We start from the raw sequence: 18806 nt of genomic DNA on the forward strand, positions 1-18806 counted from the left end.
AACTACTGTCCATTTGGAGTAAGCAGGAGTGTCTTTTCCATAGAAGCATGTTTCTCCAGAGAGATTTAGAAACATTTCCTTATTGATTTCTGCTACTTGGCATTCAGGCGTAGAATTCAGGACTGGAAACATATTTTAGGAACAGCCAAGGCAGTATTTTTAAGATGTAGGAAGAGAAAGAGGGGTTGAGGGTCAGAGGCAAAACGCCTCCCTTCCTGGGTAGGGGACTCTCCCTAAGAATTGCCTGTGGCAACAGATAGCACAAAATCAAGCCGATCGACTGTTTTGTGTGTGTGTGTGTGCGCGTGCGTGCGCGCATATTGTAATAGTGGGCCCATATTAGAAATGCACTTGATCCTGGTTACATTATAAGATGGAACTTGTATCGGGGCAGTCTTTGCTCCCAAATACAGAACCCAAATACAGACTGTAGCCCTGTGAAAGGGCTCGTTGCTAATGTTTTATCTAAGGATCTCAAAAACCAAAACTTGGTGGGACAATGCCAGTTCCAGTTAAACTGGTTTCAAGTGACTTTAATTTACAGCACAATGTGTCCAGTAGCACATTCTCCAGCCCTGTTTCAGTCCAGGGATATCTGCCCCCAGCATGGGTGACCTTGGGCCAGTCACACGCTCTCAGCCCTGACATACCACACAGGGTTGTCATGCGGATAAAATGGAGGAACGGGAGAACAATATAAGCTGCTTTGGGTCCCCACTGGGAGAAAGGCAAGGGTATGGAAGATTAAGCGGGGCTACGACATTCAGAAATATTTAGAAAATCAATAAACAATCCTATTTTCTGAAATATTCCCCAAACAAATTTGGGTAGGACAAATACAGCGCACCACTCACTTGACCACCATGGCTGACAGCTCTTTACACCTTTCTCCATGCCAGTTAATGGGATGATATTTGTTCCACTGACTGGTATAAAGAACAGGAAAGTATTTGCCATCAGAACTGCCATTCGTCTCATTACTACATCTGCAACTCCCGTACATCATCTGCGATCACAACGAAGCATCTTTTTCAAAGCTACTAATCTTTCCCCTTTGCACCACTGCCAATAACTTTTCAAAACTATGATGTCTGTAGTACACCCCCCCCGCACACTAATGACAAACAACTGCTGATAAAAACAAGAATTTGCACCCTTTTACTTCCCCTTTTCCACAAGATACTTTGTATTAAATATTGTAATATATTAATTCTTTTTTTAAAAAATGTTCTGATAAAAAGCATTCAAAAGAAAACGGGATATTGGAGAAAGTCATATCCTAATGGCGGAATAACTAGATGTGTTTAACAAAAGTAACAGACAAAGGAGAAGGGGAACCCTTCTTCCAGTAGGGGATTCCAAGGATCTTGCAACCAGACAACTATGTGCAAGATGCTCTAGAAAAAGCAAGTTTGCATGTGTTAATGCAGGCAGAGGAACATTCTTATTTTGAAACATGGAGTTCTTTTGGTATTCTTGAATGCTTTATCTCATTCAGTTTTTAAGCAAGTGTTCAGGTTTGGGATAGCCAAAGAGTACAAAGTCTGCTTCGTAAAGCTTGTACAACTGCTGCCTCCACGCCACGGGAATTTTGGCAAACCAGTCGTCCTCCCAGCTACTGGCTGTCCTATTCCGATAGCTGGGAGGGAAACGGAGAAGATGATCCACTTTGAGGAGCTGCAGCAGGTGAGCAGCATCTTCATCCAAGGTCTCCAGCTTGCCAATAAAGTCATAATCTATTTGGCAAGGGTGGCACAGGCGGTAAACCTGCCTCCAGTGCTCATTGAAAGGGGCCAACTTCTCTGTCCGAGGGTCCAGTAAGTATTGGATGAAATCCGAAAAGGAAACTCTGAGGCCCGCTTCGAAGGCCTCACTGACCGAGGTAGGGAGGCTGGTGTAGTTAGAGTACAGCTTCAGCATCGGGATGGCAAACCGACGGTAGAATTCCTCATTCTCCAGCTCGAATTTGCTACGGAAGGCTGAGATGAGTCGGACAAAGGGATCACGGACAAAGAGGAACTTGGTATATTTTTTCAGCTTAATCTTCATGAGGTGGCGGGAGAACTTGCCATAGCGGCGCCAGAATTTATTGAAGGTGAAGTGAGTGCTGGTGTTGTGGACATGCTCGCGAGGAATATCCAAGGGGTCAACGTAAGGGACCCCTTGGTCCATCAAGCTCTCGCTCAGCACAATCATCACCCGCTTCCAATTAGTGCATGCCACTTTGGGGACGTAGCAATAAATGATGCCATGACGGTCATCAACGATAAGGTGGTTTAGCTCATAGTTGGGGATGTCTTCAAATGAGCGATCCTTGGTTGGGAAGGCAAAGCTGGAATTGGCACAGAATTCCCTCAGAGTCTTCCGTCTCTCAGCCTGTAACTTTTCTTGATCCAGAATCAGGCTGGCATCGTGAGTGGACCAGTCATAACCTCTCACGTTCTCCTCCAAGTTGCCAGCAAGGGGCTTACTCGAGGCCTGCATGGGCGGCTGCTCTGTCTTCCGATCTACATGGTACCTCAATTCAGAAGTCAGGAGTTTTTCCAAAAACTCGTCAACGTCTGACAGAGAACCTTGGCCATCATCTTTAACTGTAGGCAGTGCCCCATGATGCCTGGAGAAGGAAGTGTGCAGGTAGAAGTGAGCCGTTCCCACATTATCCCAGTACACAATAATCAGTAGGATCATGAAGACAGAACCCACCACCACTGAAAGACGGAAGAGCCGTGCTTTGGTCATCCTGGCAAGGGATTTCATAAGTACTTCCAGCTAAGTTCACCTCCAGCTCAAGGGAAAACATTTGAAACCCAACATGATGCTTTGTTGGCGGTCAGGATCCTGCAAAGATATCAAAAGCAAAATTAAACAACTTTTCCCCATATACACACACACACACAATTTAGAAAAAAGAGCATGCAGAAATCAGCATTTAAAACTAAGCCTCCAACATGGGACATCTGCATCTGGTCCATTAAGTAGAGGATCGGGAGACTGACTCTTTTAAAGCTGTATGGATTGCCTTCAGCCATACTGGATCCTTGACCACACAGGGGTCAGGCCTGACAGAAGGGAACATCTAGCAGATTTAGGGCTTCCCAGTTTAGCACCAGGAACTGAGCCCAGAAACAAAATGGTGAGTTATGAAGATCTTTCAAAATGTGTCAACCCCCATTCCTATAGCTCCTTAAGACAGCAATCACTTAGCCCAGTAACGTATGCACTGAAATTTCTGGACTTTCCTCACCAGCCGTCCACATTCCTACACTGCAGTAATCAACATGAGACATTACCATGCCTCAGTTTTATATATTTATTTATACCCCAATGGGGACCTAAAGCAGCTCACATCGTTCTCCTCTCCTCTATTTTATCCTCACAACAACCCTGTGAGGTAGGCTATGCTGAGAGGGAGTGACTTCCCAAGGTCATCCAGTGAGCTTCCATGGCAGAGCAGGCGATCAATCAAACTTGGGTCTCCCAGATCCTAGTCTGACACACTAACCACTACGCGATGCTGGCTGTTGACAAAAGAAGAAAATCCCTGTTCTCCGGGAATGGGTGCATTTGGCATGCAGACCCATACTAGCAAACTCTGTTCTTAGTCATGGATGCCACCTGATCTTCCAGGAGCAATGCTTACATTCAGAGTTTGTAGAAGCCAACATTAAATGTTTCTAGGATGTGGCAATACCGTCTAAGCTCACAAGGGAATTTGGGAGGCATCATTAAAAATCTGCAACTAAAATTTTCCATAAACACAGCGCAGCTCTGCCATTTTCCTACATCTTCTGTTTAAGAACACTCATCCAAAATAATTCATCTCCACGTTTTTAGTGCCACAGCAGCTTAGAGGGCAATTTTCCTCATGCGGGTTCTAGCTGAGAAACCTGAACAGGAATGCAGCTCCAAAAAAAGGTTGCATTCCAGGGTGCAAATTTCTGTCTGCAATAAACAACCTCCCTAGGCCGAGGAAAGAAATGTGGATGGTTTGGTCATCATGAATAGTCATAAGGGTATCAAATAAAACCTTCCTATATTTTGAGCTAAATTGGTGGTTTTCAAGCTGGGAGATTTCAGAAAGTTTTTTACATGTCCACCATTATCGATCTTCACGTCAAGGGAGAACCTCTGCTGAACTCAGCTTGCCAACTCTTACCAGGACGAGGTCAAAGTATTCTGATGCCCCAAACAAGGTACACTCATCATCTGATACATCCATATTGTTACTAGCCAGGTGGGATTGTTATAGGGGCGCTTGGCTTGGACCTGGTCAACAGTTGCATAGTCCTAGGAAGAGATGGCACTTCATACATCTAACAAAGATACTAGTGGCTGGGAGCACGCTGAGCCCCTGAAGAGCACCGGTACTTTCTGCACTGTGCTGCCCCATGGAGCCACCTGGGCAGTTTGGCACACAGTCTGTCCTGTACCACTACCAAATGATTCCTCAATGCGTAGCAGACTCTTAGTACATGAAGTGTCACCCCCAGTTCCATATCATGCTGAGGGCATTAAATCGCTGATGCATTCTATAGAGTGGTCACAACCTCTGCTTGGATCTCCTGCTCTTTTCGCCCCACCCATTCACCCCCCCCCCCCCGTTCCTGTGTTCAGGTATTTGCCAACTAAGGATGGCACTTCATGCATCTGACACAGCCAGCCACTAACACTGTCCACAAAAGCTGAAGCCTCAATTAGAAAGCCCACAAAAAAATTTAAAACCAAAATGCTCCTCCCCATCCCTCCCCCCTCCAGACTTTTTCTTCCATTTCTTTCACTGGGAAAAATGGGAATTTTGAGGAGTTCTGCAAAAAAAAAACCCACTATGGGTTTTCAACGTTAGAAAGCTGAACTTGTTATCCAAGCGTGTTGCGACCCTTTCTGGGACTGTATGAGTGTTTCTGTCCAAATAATGCACTTTTGCTTGCTTATTACAAAATTTGCTTGTTATTTTTTCAGCCTCTCATGTGGCAAAAACCAAAGACATATGGTAATGTAGCAGTTTGTACTAGTGTGTGTATGTGCACTCCCTCCCTCCCCCCCACCTCTAGTATTTCGATTATTTGTAATGTATAAAACTAACATAACAATTCTAAACAGACTTACATCCTTGGCTTAGAACAGAGTAACTCTTGATGGGATTTGTACTTTCATATCCCATAAGTAATGCAGTTTCATATACTAAGTTACAAATGGAACTATATGTTGCAATAAAATAAATGTTGCAATAAAATAAATTTAAGTTTGATAAGAAAGTATGATATATGCAATTTCCCCTACAAATTCCTGTCCCCCCTTCCCCTTGGCTTCCTGTTTCCCCCATGGCTTCAACATTTCCAGAAGTTTTACATCTCCAAACATAGTAGCTCAATCTACAGGATCGGATACAGAATTGTGGAGCAATTCCAAAGCAGATTCAATGTGGCAACCACAATATGTAAGCTGGTCCCTACCTAAAACTGGCAGATGTAAGCTTTTCTTTCTTCTGCAACTGGAACTTCCAGTCTGGAAGTCCCCACCCCCTTAAGCTTCTCCTTTACATCCAACTGCTAACGGCATCTCCACTCCCTCTCCCTCTTTCTGAGGCGGAAGCTGGCAACTTTGGGGGTCAGAAAGGACACATTTTCCACACAAAGAAAAAACTTGTTAGTGCTGCGATGGGGAAGGAGATGTAAACAGGCAATGCCAAGCAGTAGAACTGCTGGCTGAGGAAATAATGAGAACCACAGGCAACATGTCTGCTTTGTGAACATCCCTCCCCCCGCCCCCCGCGCGAACTACATTTATCACCTTAATGCTTTAAAATAAGTGTCAATGCAAAACTCTTGCTTTGTGGGCCTCAAGCATCCGTTACTGTTAAGTGGTGTAAGAGAGTATGCACAGCCCATAAATATATGTCAACATATGCAGTTGCAGGATTTATGCAGGTCACAGAACCTAACTTTTCTTGACTTGCAAAATAGAAAAGAGTCCAGTAGCACCTTTAAGACTAACCAACTTTACTGTAGCATAAGCTTTCGAGAATCACAGTTCTCTTCGTCAGAGGCATGGAGGGTAAGAAGAAACTGGTCAGATATATAGATGGAGAGGGAAGGGCGGAGTAGATGCAATCAGTAGCTTCTGATAATGGGATCAGTTTGCTTATGATAATAAAATCAGTTACTTCTGATAATGAGATCATTATCATTATTTTCTTGACTTGGAATTTGAGATTGCTTGCTGACGAAATCACATAGCTCCTGCCAAAGACGAAAAGTGATTTGGAACAGACTGTGCAAGGGGAAGAATGCGGAGGGACTGATAGACAAAAAAAGTCACCCCATTGGCCATTTCACACCTTACACAGTAGCAAATACTGTTTTTTTGAAAAGACAAACCAACAGGGAGTGCCAGTCAAGCTTGGTGAGTGCGCCATTTGCAAACACGCTCATTGCATTCAAGGTTTTGCCTTTTTGGGTGTACACTCAGGACTGATTCACATGTTATACGTAAGTGTTCTGGAGTTCTGTGCCTCTACAATGTGCATGGGTCCAATTCAGTCTGTAACCTCAGTAGGTGGAAAGAGGGCACTTAAGCCTTCTCTCCCACACTGTTCTCTCCAGTAATCGTATTTGCCCTGGAGGGGAAACTTACATGTACAGAGGGCAATGTGTAAGTTTCCCCAATGGGGCAAAAAGCAGCTCTCCAAAGCTGCTTTAGGGCAGGGCTGACTGAATTCCCCTCTCCCTGTGCACCACGGTCTTAATCCATCCCCACGAATGTCTGAGAGGACTGGAACTCCAGAACACATCTTTATAACTTGTGAATTGGCCCACAGTCATTCCTGAATGGTACAGTCATTACAATATCAACCTAGGATCTGGGTGGGGGACCCGGGTTCAAATCCCCACTTGGCCATGGAAATTGACTGGGTGACCTCGGGCCAGTTGCAAGCTCTAAGCCTAATCTCCTTCACAGAGTGATTCTGAGGAGAAAATGGAGAACAACATAAGCAACAGGGTGTTGAGAGGAGAAAACGGAGAAAAGAAGACTGTCGTAGCCCACATTGGGTCTCCCCCCCACCATTGAGGAGGAAAAGAGGGATGTAAATAAACAGTGTCCCAAACTAGCTAGGGAAGAAGAGAGAGCTAGGGGTGGGAAACAACTATGAAAGGAAGTGCTTGTAAGTTAAGATATGCTGAAAGACACTGTCGGGCACAGTTTCAAAAAGCAGGATACCAGACCTCACCCCAAGGCCTAATAAAGCCCAAACCTTCAAATTGGTCATCCCTCCCTGCTCTTTCAGCAGCAGACGACAAGCAACACAAATAGTAACAGTGACAGGATTTATGGTACGACAAACCATGCCAAAGAAACATTAGAACGCCTTCAGGTTGCTATGCCATCATAGCCAGGGTGTTGCCTCAAGAGCTTCCGAGTTTCCTCTTTTCAGTTCCTCAGGGTAACGGCTGCAACTGCCTACCGGCACCCAATTTCACAAGCATCGGAGCAAGACATAATTCTGGCACGTTTTCTCTCCCCTTGCCCCCACTCCCCATTTTTAGGCAAATGAAGGCTTGTTTTCACTGGGGGACACTCAGGGATGACTGGCTCTTGGATGAGTACTGGGTTAGCATCCCTGACACCCAGAACCATTATGTTGAGTGTTTCAATTGTGTGCGGGTGTGTGTGTTAATAATAATAATAACAACATTCGATTTATATAACGCCCTTCAGGACAACTTAACACCCACTCAGAGTGGTTTACAAAGTATGTCATATTATCCCCACAACAACAATCACCTTGTGAAGTGAGTGGGGCTGAGAGAGCTCTGAGAAGCTGTGACTGACCCAAGGTCACCCAGCTGGCTTCAAGTGGAGGAGTGGGGAATCAAACCAGATTCCAGATTAGAGTCCTGCTGCTCTTAACCACTACACCAAATCTACTGACTCAGATTTTCCGAAGAATAAGAAGAACGTGACCCAGACAACACAAGCTTCTCACATACTCACACGGTTTCCCTAAGAAAGGAGAATGGGACAGTACTGAAAACACATTGCGAGCCCCACCCCCGCCATCGGTTATGGTGCCTGCACAGAAATAAACATCCAATCTCTTTATAAAGGCCTTGCAACACACAGTGAGAGATGTGCTCTATTCTCCAACACCTTCCACAATGGCAGAAAATCCCATCCCAAAATGCTTTCATGCAAGAAACAACATACACTCTGATCACAGATGGCCATTTTGGCAATCCAAACATGAAATTCTTGGAGGGGAGCATGCAAGGAAACTGCAATTGGCCGGGGTTTCCGAGAATGTGTACACACAATAGCAAAACAGTTCGGACCTAGGGAATTCAGAATTATTACCTGGATATCAGACCAGCCCTGCAAACTGCTTCATTGGGCAACATAGTCAATGCAGACATGGCCAAATTCAAAGAGTTTTTGGCCCGGTGGCCTCATCAGCAACTTCTAACACTTACTCTGTAAGGCAACAGTAAATACCAACAAGGGAACTGAAAAGATTGGCATGCAGACTGTCCCAAGCTTAACCCCTGGCATCTTCAACTAAAAGGACTAGGTAATGGATGAAGTGAAAGACCTCCACCTGAGACCCAGGAGAGCGGCTGCCAGTCTGAGCAGACAATTCTGACCTTGATGTGTGTTGCCAGCTAGTATTATAGCAGCAGGCTTTGTTACTGATTAAGGAAAGGCCATCGGACTGGCTTGCTTCCTACGGAAATATGAAGCTGAAAATAAACAAGAGGGGCATAACTTCTGAGGAAGCTTTATTAATAACTTCTGAGAAAGGTCAACTACTAATCAGGCTTATGTCTAGATGCTCATCAGCTCATCTTACCACAACTCATTACAGAAACTGTTGGCTCGTCTAAGTACAACTTATTACAGAAGCTGTTTCATAACATCACGGGGATGGGACTTTTCTCAATTTGTGATACAAGAGCGCATTATTTGTTGTGATGTTTTCTGGTCATTTATGTAATATGGTAGCACCATTTGTAATTTTATAATATAGTAGCCATAAATCACATTGTTGTGTTTTCTGACTCAGTCGAAGGCAGCTTCATGTATTTGAAAACTATGATATAAATCCAGACGAGTTAGCCATGTCAGTCTGTAGTTGCAAAATAGTAAAGAAGTCCAGTAGCACCTTTAAGATTAACCAACTTTATTGAGGCATAAGCTTTCGACGAAGAGAGCTGTGGTTCTCAAAAGCTTATGCCTGATGAAGAGAGCTGTGGTTCTCAAAAGCTTATGCCTCAATACAGTTGGTTAGTCTTAGAAGTGCTACTGGACTTTTACTATGATATAAATGCCTTTGAATTAAAAATAAATTACAACAGCTTTACAAAGTCCACAAAGTTAATAGTCCAAGCATTTTTGACAACCTGCTCGGTTACATTTCTTAGTCACACATGGTCTAACAACACACACAAACTTTTCTTCCTGCTCAGTCACCTGGAGATCTTTCTTACTTGTCATATGCAACCAAACAAACTCTCTAAAAGCAGGAAAGCAATGCTGTAAGGTTAGTGTTGAACTCAAACTTGGTTGACTCTGTTTGAATCCTGCCTCTGCCATGGAAGCTTGCCAGGTGACCCTAGATCAGTCACACGCTTTCAGTCTAGCCATCCTCACAGGGTTGTTGTGAAGATAAAATGGAGGGGAGAACAACATACACTGCTTTGGGAGGGTATAAACGATGTAAGTAAGTAAACAAACAAGCAGCTCTCTATATCCATTCAGAGCAAGGAACTGAATGGGTTGCCTCAAAAGGTCCTTATTCATAAGCAAGCTCTGAAAAATGAAGCCTCAAACCTTCAGCACCCAACTGCTGAATATCCCTCCCTCTAAGGAAAAAAAGAACCCTTGTAGTGGCATCACGTGATATTCTCTGTCTGGCATTGAGCAGCTCCTAATGAATTAAAGCAAAACAAGGGCATCCCAAAAGCCGAATGACAGGTTCATTTCACTGCACCCACTCTGTTGGTTTCTATGGGACGTACAGTATAATTAACTCTGTTTAGAACTGAACTGGGCTCCCCCCTCCCCCTGCCGTGATGCCACCAGAAAATGTGTTTTGGTATATTTGCATGGCAAAAGTGCTCCCATTTTAATAGGGAGCCCACTGCCTGCAAACAGTTGGCGTGCCACAGAGAGAGGTTTAAAGCAGCCACCATGTGGCAGTCAGGCCCTGTCCACGAATACCAAGAAAAAGGGAAACCTCAACAATGAGCACTTGCTCACGAACTGCTTTGTCAATGCACAGACCCGTGGAGTCAGAGAAGCCAATTGTGGCAAAGGTGCTGATCCGTATCTATTAAATTTATACTTCATCTTTCTCCCCAAAGTAGTGTAATTATTCTTCTCTCCATTTTATCCTCAGAACAGAAGAGAAATGGGGAAGATACTTTGTTTATAGTGAATAAAATTTTATGAGGTCTTAATTTTGGAAACATGGAAACAATGGTATATTGATGTATGTTATAATCAGATTTCAAGATGGCTAATTATACAAAGATAAGTGGTTGTTTAGGTAAACAGTTGGTAAAACAGACTGTATAATGTAGAAATACCGGTAGAGAAGTAATATGTCTATCAGGAGGTAAAGAATTATTATAAGGTAAAGAGATGCAAAAGAGATAAGAGAATTTCCTTTCATATAAGATAAGGAATAGAAAAAGGTTAACATTGTTTATCGCATTCCAAATCTACATTAATGGTTATGGTAAACAGTTTTATTAAGAAATAATTAGGGATTCTGCTATTGATTGTAATTGATTACAAGGAGCAACAATGGAATAAGGAGGTCTTTCTTTTTTTATTACTAGTATTATTAATACTAAAAATAAGCAGGAATATGCTTAAACTATGCTTGTGTAGCACAATTGGAAAATATATGATAGCTAAGGTTAATAATTAATTCCTATCCTAATATTGGGAAAACTTATGTATTTTTATATTCTTTGTAGCACAAAGTTATATATTTGGTTTAACTTTCCTTCCCTTTTTACCCCTTTTCTTCTGTACCCCCTTATGAATTGAAAATAAAAAAATATTAAATATTTTATCCTCAGAACTGCCACCCCTGTGAGGTAGGTTAGACTGAGAGTGTGCGATTGGCCCAGGATCACCCGGTGAGTTTCCATAGCTGAGTGGGGATTCGAACCTGCCGTCTCCCAGATCCTAGGCTGATACTCTAACCATGCTGGATCCTTGCACACATGGCACAGAAGAAGAAATACAGGCTTGGCTCAGGTGAATAGGCAGCCCAGAAAGGGAAGTTGCTAATTGTGCAAAAGACTGCACAATTAACCATTTCCCTTTTTCAGACAGCAGAAAAGTCTGGTGTCCGGGAAAGGCATCTTGCATGGGAGGAAAACACAGTTAGCTGAACACACCCGTGGTATCCAACCTGTGCTTGCTAGGGTTTTTCCCCTGAGTGTTTCAGAAGAACTCAAAGTCATACGGAAATCCCCTTCCAATATGGAGGGCCATATGGAAATCCCCTTCCAATTCTTCAGCATCCCTCACATTCCAAGGCTCCTAAGTTTTCATTGATTTTTCCGGTCTGGTCTTTGGGCAGCTACCAAGATTGTAGTGTCTGCTGACAAAAATAAAACTGGAAACATTTCTCCCACCCCATGTAGAGGGAGAGCAGCCTGTGCCCCTCTAAGCCAAAGAACCAGCTCCCAAGCCATCACAGGTTACCACCCCTCTCTCTCTCTCACCTGCTTCAAAGTGGCACTTGCCACCCTCAAAGCATCTTAACAACGCATCTCCGTTTGTTTCAGGGAAACATTCCTTCATTCCCAAACACTCCAGCCTGGGAGGATGACAAACGTTACAGCACCTCTTTGCTTGCAAATCTGCATGTCCCAATTTAACCTGGGCCAAGCATCTCCTTTCCCAGATCTGTGTTTGCTACATAAAAATGTCTATGGATGTGGCTATGTGTCTCGGAAGGTATTTCTGGACTAAGGAAGATGTCAAGATGTCAAGAACCTCACAGAGCCACATACATGAGACAGGTCCAGGTTGGATAGCTGCCTTGGTCTAGTCAAAGTGCAAGATCCAGGTCCAACAGCACCTTTGAGACCAATTGGATTTCCAAGGTATGAGATTCTTAGAGCCAAAGCTCCCTATCTGATAAAGGGAGCTTTGGCTCTTGGAAGCTCATACCTTGGATATCTAGTTGGTCTTAAAGGTGTTATGGGACCCAGATCTTCCTCCTAGATAGGAGACGAGTTATTTTACATTCCCGCTCACTACAAACCAGGCTCTTTAGAGACCTTCAGAGGTCCCAGGGGACCCCTTCTTTTTGGCCCCCCTCCAAGCTTGAGGCGCTGCACCCCTCTTCCGTCCCGGCATCGTGGTTCTCCCGCTCCATCGTTGCGCACCGGACATCTGCCCGGAACTAAGCCGCCTCTTCCTTCGGACGAAGCCGGGAATCCTCGGGCAATGTCCGGCGCGCGTTTCGACCACCGCGCGGGGTCCTTCGGCGGGCACGGGTGAGGAGCTCGGAAGCCCGCCCCAGCCTACCCCTTCCCAGCGGGGTTGTCCCAAGGCACCCCCATGGCAGGCTGGAGCGGAGCGCCGGGAGCAGCAGCGATGCTCTCCGCTCCCCCAGTCCCGGTCCGCTCCGACCGGCCGGCACGGAGCGGCGGCAGCCCTGCGCCCTCGGAGGGGCTCCTCTTTGCAGCCCCCGCTGCAGGGCCGCTTCCCCGCCCCAGCCCGGCTCCCCTGCTCACCTCCTGCCCGGGGTGCTCGGCCAGCAGCGGAGGCGCCTCCCTTCCCCGGCCAGCCCGGCAGCGGCGCCTCCTGCGGCCAGTCCTCCGCCGCCCCGTCTCGCGAGAAGGCTGGCCCGCGGAGTGGGGTCGCGGCGGGCGCAGGCGCCACGCAGCCGAGGAGGGGGGCCGCCGGCGGAGGCGCGCCGCGCTCGGGCCCTCCCAGGAACCGATGTCGTGCGCGCCCCGGGAGGAGCCGGGAGCGCTCGGCCCAGGGAGAGAGCGGCCGCGTCGAGGGCCAGTTGGCTCCAAGAGAGGGTTGGGGGGACCCTGACGCGCCCTGCAGACCAGTGATGTGCCCCCGCCTGCCTTCCCTCGCACGAAACTCGGCACGTCGGTGCTCCTCCTTGGCTGACGGCGCGCGCTCCTCTGCGGTCGTCCAGGGGAAACCCGTTTTCACTTCCCGAAAAGCTTATGCTGGAGCAAGTCACCCTTAAAGCCAGTGTGATGCAAAGGTCAGAGTGTCGGACTAGGATCTGGGAGCCCCAGCTTCGAATCCCCACTCTTCCGCAGAAGCTTGCCGGGTGGCCTCGGGCCGGCCCCAGCCACACACCACTCAGCCCTATCTTCCTCGCAGGGTTGTTGTGATGATAAAATGGGGGAAGGGAGAGCGATGTGAGCTGCTTTGGGTCCCCATTGGTGAGAAAAGGCGGGGTATAAACAAAGTAAATGAATAAATAAAATGCCACTGGAATCTTTTTATTGGTGTGCCCGTGAGAAACAGTGGGCCATGCTGCTCAGACTGGGCTTTATTCCACCCTATAGAACACCAGGTGCCTGCTGGATGAGACCGGCTGTTGCAGTCTTGTTTAGGCCAGGATCTTGTTTTACTCAGTGGCCAACCAGTTGCCAATAAACAGGGCAGAGAGGCCAAGCCCTTCTCTTAAGATTGCCTCCTATCAGAAGTTGAATGCCTCTGGCTATGGAGGTTCCTTTAGTCGTCCTCGATGGACCTATCCATCGATGCTGTCTAATCTCCTTTTCAAGCCATTCTTGGTCCTCCTGGCCCCAACCCCCTCTATCTGCTGGCAGGAGATTCCACCATTTCATAACTCATTGAGTAAAGAAGTACTTTCTTTCCACCAAGGGCACCTGTGGCCTATCAACTTGCCCATAAGCGCCCCCCCCATCCACAAATCCATAGCCATCCCGCCCTCCATTACCCATTCTCAAAACAAAACATCCACCTTTTCTTCCTGTCTTGCTATGCTGGCTTATGGATCAGGAGGAGATCACACATTTACAGAAGGGGGCGCTCTGAGACTGGGAGGAAAGCATGTTTTGATGCTGGTACAAAAATGCACCAGCAGTCCGAGCCAGGAGAGTTTATTCCATGCTGAAGATCTGGAGACCGTCCATCTGTGATGAAAGGCTCTTCTGTGAACCCTCATTCACTGACGCTCCTATTCACCCTGCCGAACTCCAACACACACTGCTTTTTTTCTGAAAAAGTTCAAATCCTTTCTGGCAGTTTCCCCTCTCATCTCTTTCACGCTTCAGAATACTTGCAAACTGACACAAGTTTATTTTTCCGGTGGCTGGCTCTCCTTTTGGATCCCCCCTCCAAGAGCTGGATGCGCTCTCTCTATAGGTCTTGACACAACTGGAAAGCCACAGTCAAACTGCACAAAAAGCCAGCGGTGGTTTAGGAATCTTTCTGCAAAAATTCTGGTGGCGTGTGCATGGACCAGGACACATTTGGTCACCTGTTTTAGGGAGGGTGTTGGCTGTAATAGATGGAAGGGGGGAAAGGACATAAAAGGGAGGGGTCATGACTCAGTGGTAGAGCATCTGCTTGGCATGCAGAAGGTTCCAGGTTCAATCCCTGGCATCTCCAGTAAGAATCAGGTTGTTGGTGATGGGAAAGACCACTGCCCGAGACCCTGGAGAGCTGCTGGTGGTCTGAATAGACAATACTGACTTTGATGGACCGTCTGATTCGGTACATGGCTGCTTCATATGGGGCAGCATATGCACTTGGGGAGAGCGTTGTGGACTGAAATCACAGCAGAGGATGGAGTTCACTTTGAAAACTTTCCTTTGGAAGATGAAGATAGAAATGCTTCAGCAGAGGTCAATAGGCAGTGCCAGTGCCAAATTTCACCCCCCCCCCCGCCACACACACACCAGAAGCTCTGGATCAGCAGATTCATGCAGAGGTTCTTGGCTGCAGGCCATTTTGGTTAGGAGCGAATGAGGCCGTGGACTTCACCTGAAGCCCTTTCTTGAAGTAGACCCCCTGCAAAAATAGATGCTCACATGTACCATTTGTGTGCGTGTTTTGGCAGGGAGTAATGTTCAGTCACATGAGTACCCACTTGCCATCCGAAGTAGTACAGCTCAGCAAAAATTAGTCCTTTGTATACAAGATATGCATGGAGACAATCCAGGGCAGTTAAGTAAAATGAAGCAACATTTATTTCTTGAAATGCATCTCTGCAAGTTAAAAAAAAAATGTATCACCGAGTGTCTCACAGTCATGCACCTGACGAAGAGAACTGTAGTTCTCTAAAGCTTATGCTACAGTTAAGTTGGTTAGTCTTTTAAGGTGCTACTGGACTCACCATTTTGTCTCACGGTAATATACCAAAATCCCCCAAATACACAACCTTTCAAAGTTACAGTCGTGGGCTTGAACATAGCCTAAAGAAAACTATGTTATGTTTTCTATGGAATGGGGTAAGATGCAGATCCCAGGGGAAAGAATTACATAACTGGGGAATTGTCACAGACGGGGCCTCAGAGGCAGCATACCTGTATTTGCAGCTCTGCGGGGAATTTTCAGTGGCTCCTATCAAATGGAGTTTGGAGCAAGCTACAGGAAATCTGCCATGGCAGGTGTCTGTAAGCTGCCCTTACCCAAGGGGAAGCAGGCGGGTATTCCCAGCAGATGGAAGGAGTAACATTGGAATGCAGTCAATGAGCCAGTGGCACTGGCACACTGTTCAAAGAGGTATTGCTGCATGTCGGGATTTCTGGAGACAGGAAGTGTTGTAAAGGGTGCACCTGCTTCTCCAAATCTGGGCCTTCCCAGATGGTAAAGGATGACAGGGAAAGCACAAAGGTTCTTGGTAATGCAGCATCCTCATCTGACTGCTAAACACAGACCACCATGCCCTTCTTTTTTCTACCCATCCCCCATTAGCTAAAATGCTCCTTGGCAAAGTCAAATTCTTCTGCCTCGTGGCTAGCAGGAGAAAATCTTTCCTGTGTTTCCTTTGCCTTTATTTAGACTTTGGCAGGTTTCTCAGTTTGGTGCCTTGATGCTGTTTCAGGTGGTCACCGGAACTCTCTGCAGGCCCTGAGTGCAAAAGAAAACAAGAATTCTGATCAGATTGTTGAACGTAAGATGCCCCTCCTCAAGCATGGCGGAGAGAAAAAGCGGCCAAGGTCATGGGCAGACAAAAAGAAATATTCCTTCAGACAACACTTAAAGCTACCCTCTGCCACAAGAACAGGGATGGTTACTACTAGATGGTTTTAGGAGGAAAACGGACAGATTCATGGTGATGAAATCTGTCAGTGCTCGGACCAAGACAGCCCAGATAATTTATTTTTTTAATTTCATTATATTTCTATTCCACCCTCCCTGCAAACGGGCTCAGGGCAGATTACATCAGTTGAAACACAATCACAATTACAGCAAAATTTACAAATTCACAAAACACATTAAAATCAGTTACATATAAATAACTAAAAACGTCAAGAAGGTGGCAATCACAGTGTAGCTTAACTTATCTTCGCTCAATAAGACAATATTCTAAAGCAGAGTGATGGCAGCACTGATCTCATCAGATCTCGGAAGCTAAGCAGGGTCAGCCTTGGTTAGTAATTGGATGGGAGACCTCCAACGAAGACCACTTCTGTTAGTCTCTTGCCATGAAAACCCCACTGGGTCACTATCAGCTATGAGTCGATGGCACTCTCCACTCCAAGTCTACCAGCAGTTATTGGCCACGATGGCTCAGTGCCACCTCCATGGTCGGAGCAGCGTACCTTACAAATACCCAAGAGAAAGCTACTGCCTTTCTGCCCAGCTTGCAGGCTTCCTAGAGACACTTGATTGGCTGCTGAGGAGGAACATGATGCATTGAAGTGACTTCAGATGAGGAAACTACTTTTTATTTTTATTGAAAATATGAAAGACATGGAAAGAAAAGAAGGAAGGAAAAGGGAGGGAAAGACATGGAAAGAAAGGAGGAAAGGGAGGGAGATAAATAAACTAGACTAAAATAAAATGTATGGCCATGGCGATACTCAGAGACCTCCAGGAGCCACACGATCTCTCTAAAAGAGCCACATGTGGCTCCCGAGCCGCAGTTTGGCCACCCCTGCTATATTCTAATACAGACTGAATTTACAGAGAGTTCATTCATGTACAATAGCTATACTGTACTGGCCCCATTGACTTCCAATTGTTTCTGGACATCCAGTACAGCTTATATTGGGATCATTAGGCTGTCTGCAAAAGCCATTCTGCCTCTCCAAGAATATCTTTCTGGCAGGACAGAAGCCAGATGTAGAAACTGATTGAGATTGCTTGCGGCGGCATGTTGCAGTCTGTACTTTGCGATACGCTGTTAAAATGCACCCTGTATTTTAAGAACATTAGAGGTGCCTCTGCTGGATTGATCCAGTGTTCCATCTGGGCCAACATCCTGTTTCTCAGTTGCCCTGGAAAGCCAGCAAATAGGACACCAAGACCAAGGCCTCTTATATACCCAGCACTGAAATTCAGAGGTTGACTGCCTCTGGCTGTGGAGGTTCCCTTTAGTCACCGACTATCCACTGATGGCCCTTTCCTCTGTGAGACTCATTCTCTTTTAAATCTTCACTACGCCCACTGGCAGTGAATTCAACAATTTAATTACTCATTGAGCTGAAACATTTCTTGAGATGAGAACCACACATTCGTCCCTGGCACCATCAACAAACGAGAGACCTGAGCCAATCCATGAGGCTGTTCGAATGGATGAAGCTAAGCTGGCCACGGAACTGACACGAAGAAGCCATGGCATTGCCAGGCATTGGTTTTGAGAACTCTGCTATTGACCTTTGACCCTCTTTGGTACTATCTGGCTTTGGGTTTGACCTGAGTTGCTTTGTTGAACAGTGCTTGGGGCCATGCTACTGACAGCCAGAACCTGCGATGCATTTTCTTCTGTAAAGTAACAGAAAAACAGAGATCCCCCTGCATTGTAAAGAAGATATCACTTCAGACTATAGTGTTTTAGCGCTAAGGATCCAAAGAGAGGCATTGCAATGAGATCCGTGGTCTCCATCTAATCTGGGACTGGCTAGGCTTGCCAGCTCCAGGTTGGGAAGTTCCTGGAGACTTGGGGGCAGAGCCTGGGGAGGGCAGGGTTTGAGGAACTGAGGGACCTCGGTGGGGTATAATGCCATAAAGTGCACCCTCCAAAGCAGCCAGAGGAACTGATCTTTGCCATCTAGAGATCAGTTGTAGTTCCATCATCTCTCCAGGCCCCACCTGTAGGTTGGCAACCCTAGGAACAGCTCATTCCCCAACAGCTCAGCAAAGTAAATATCACCTTTGGATAGCAATTTAAATAAGAGGAAAAAAAACAATGGTCTGAGTTCTGCTCTGATAAAAAATTGGGCTCTCCCCCCGCACTACTTTGTGGTAAAAATAGAAATACTAGGAGATGGGTAATCAATCACAAGCATCTATGTTGTCTGGCATTGAAATCTAGAGGTGCCTGGAATTTAACATGCAAACCTTGATTCTCTTCTAGGGCTCACATGCCAGAAAACTGATGACCACCAGAAGACCAAAACACAGACACCAGTGTTTTCTCAATGGAGGGGTTTGTATAAGCCTCTGAAGGGAGCCACGCCCCCCCCCCAACAAATCCCATCTGATAACATTTTACCTATAAGGTGACGAGTGAGGAATTTGATTTTCATGGCATCAGGCAGGAGGTGGGTTGCATTGCTCACAATGACATCGGGCAACTGGGAAACCTTGGTTTTGATCAGCTGACTTTCAGAGGC

The 18806-nt window shown here is 46.1% G+C and overlaps 1 protein-coding gene across 1 annotated transcript; it reads right to left on the minus strand.

The window, feature by feature from the left end:
- Nucleotides 1-1135: 1135 nt before the first annotated feature.
- On the minus strand, nucleotides 1136-13476 carry CHST12 (carbohydrate sulfotransferase 12). Its single transcript, XM_054993445.1, has 2 exons — nucleotides 12759-13476; nucleotides 1136-2838 (listed from the first exon to the last, which is right to left on the minus strand). The coding sequence occupies exon 2, from the start codon at nucleotides 2755-2757 to the stop codon at nucleotides 1495-1497; it is 1263 nt and encodes a 420-aa protein (XP_054849420.1). The 5' UTR covers nucleotides 2758-2838; nucleotides 12759-13476; the 3' UTR covers nucleotides 1136-1494.
- Between the last annotated feature and the right edge of the window lie 5330 nt (nucleotides 13477-18806).

The sequence above is a fragment of the Eublepharis macularius genome, chromosome 12 (assembly GCF_028583425.1).
Source record: "Eublepharis macularius isolate TG4126 chromosome 12, MPM_Emac_v1.0, whole genome shotgun sequence".
Classification (NCBI taxonomy): Eukaryota; Metazoa; Chordata; class Lepidosauria; order Squamata; family Eublepharidae; genus Eublepharis; species Eublepharis macularius.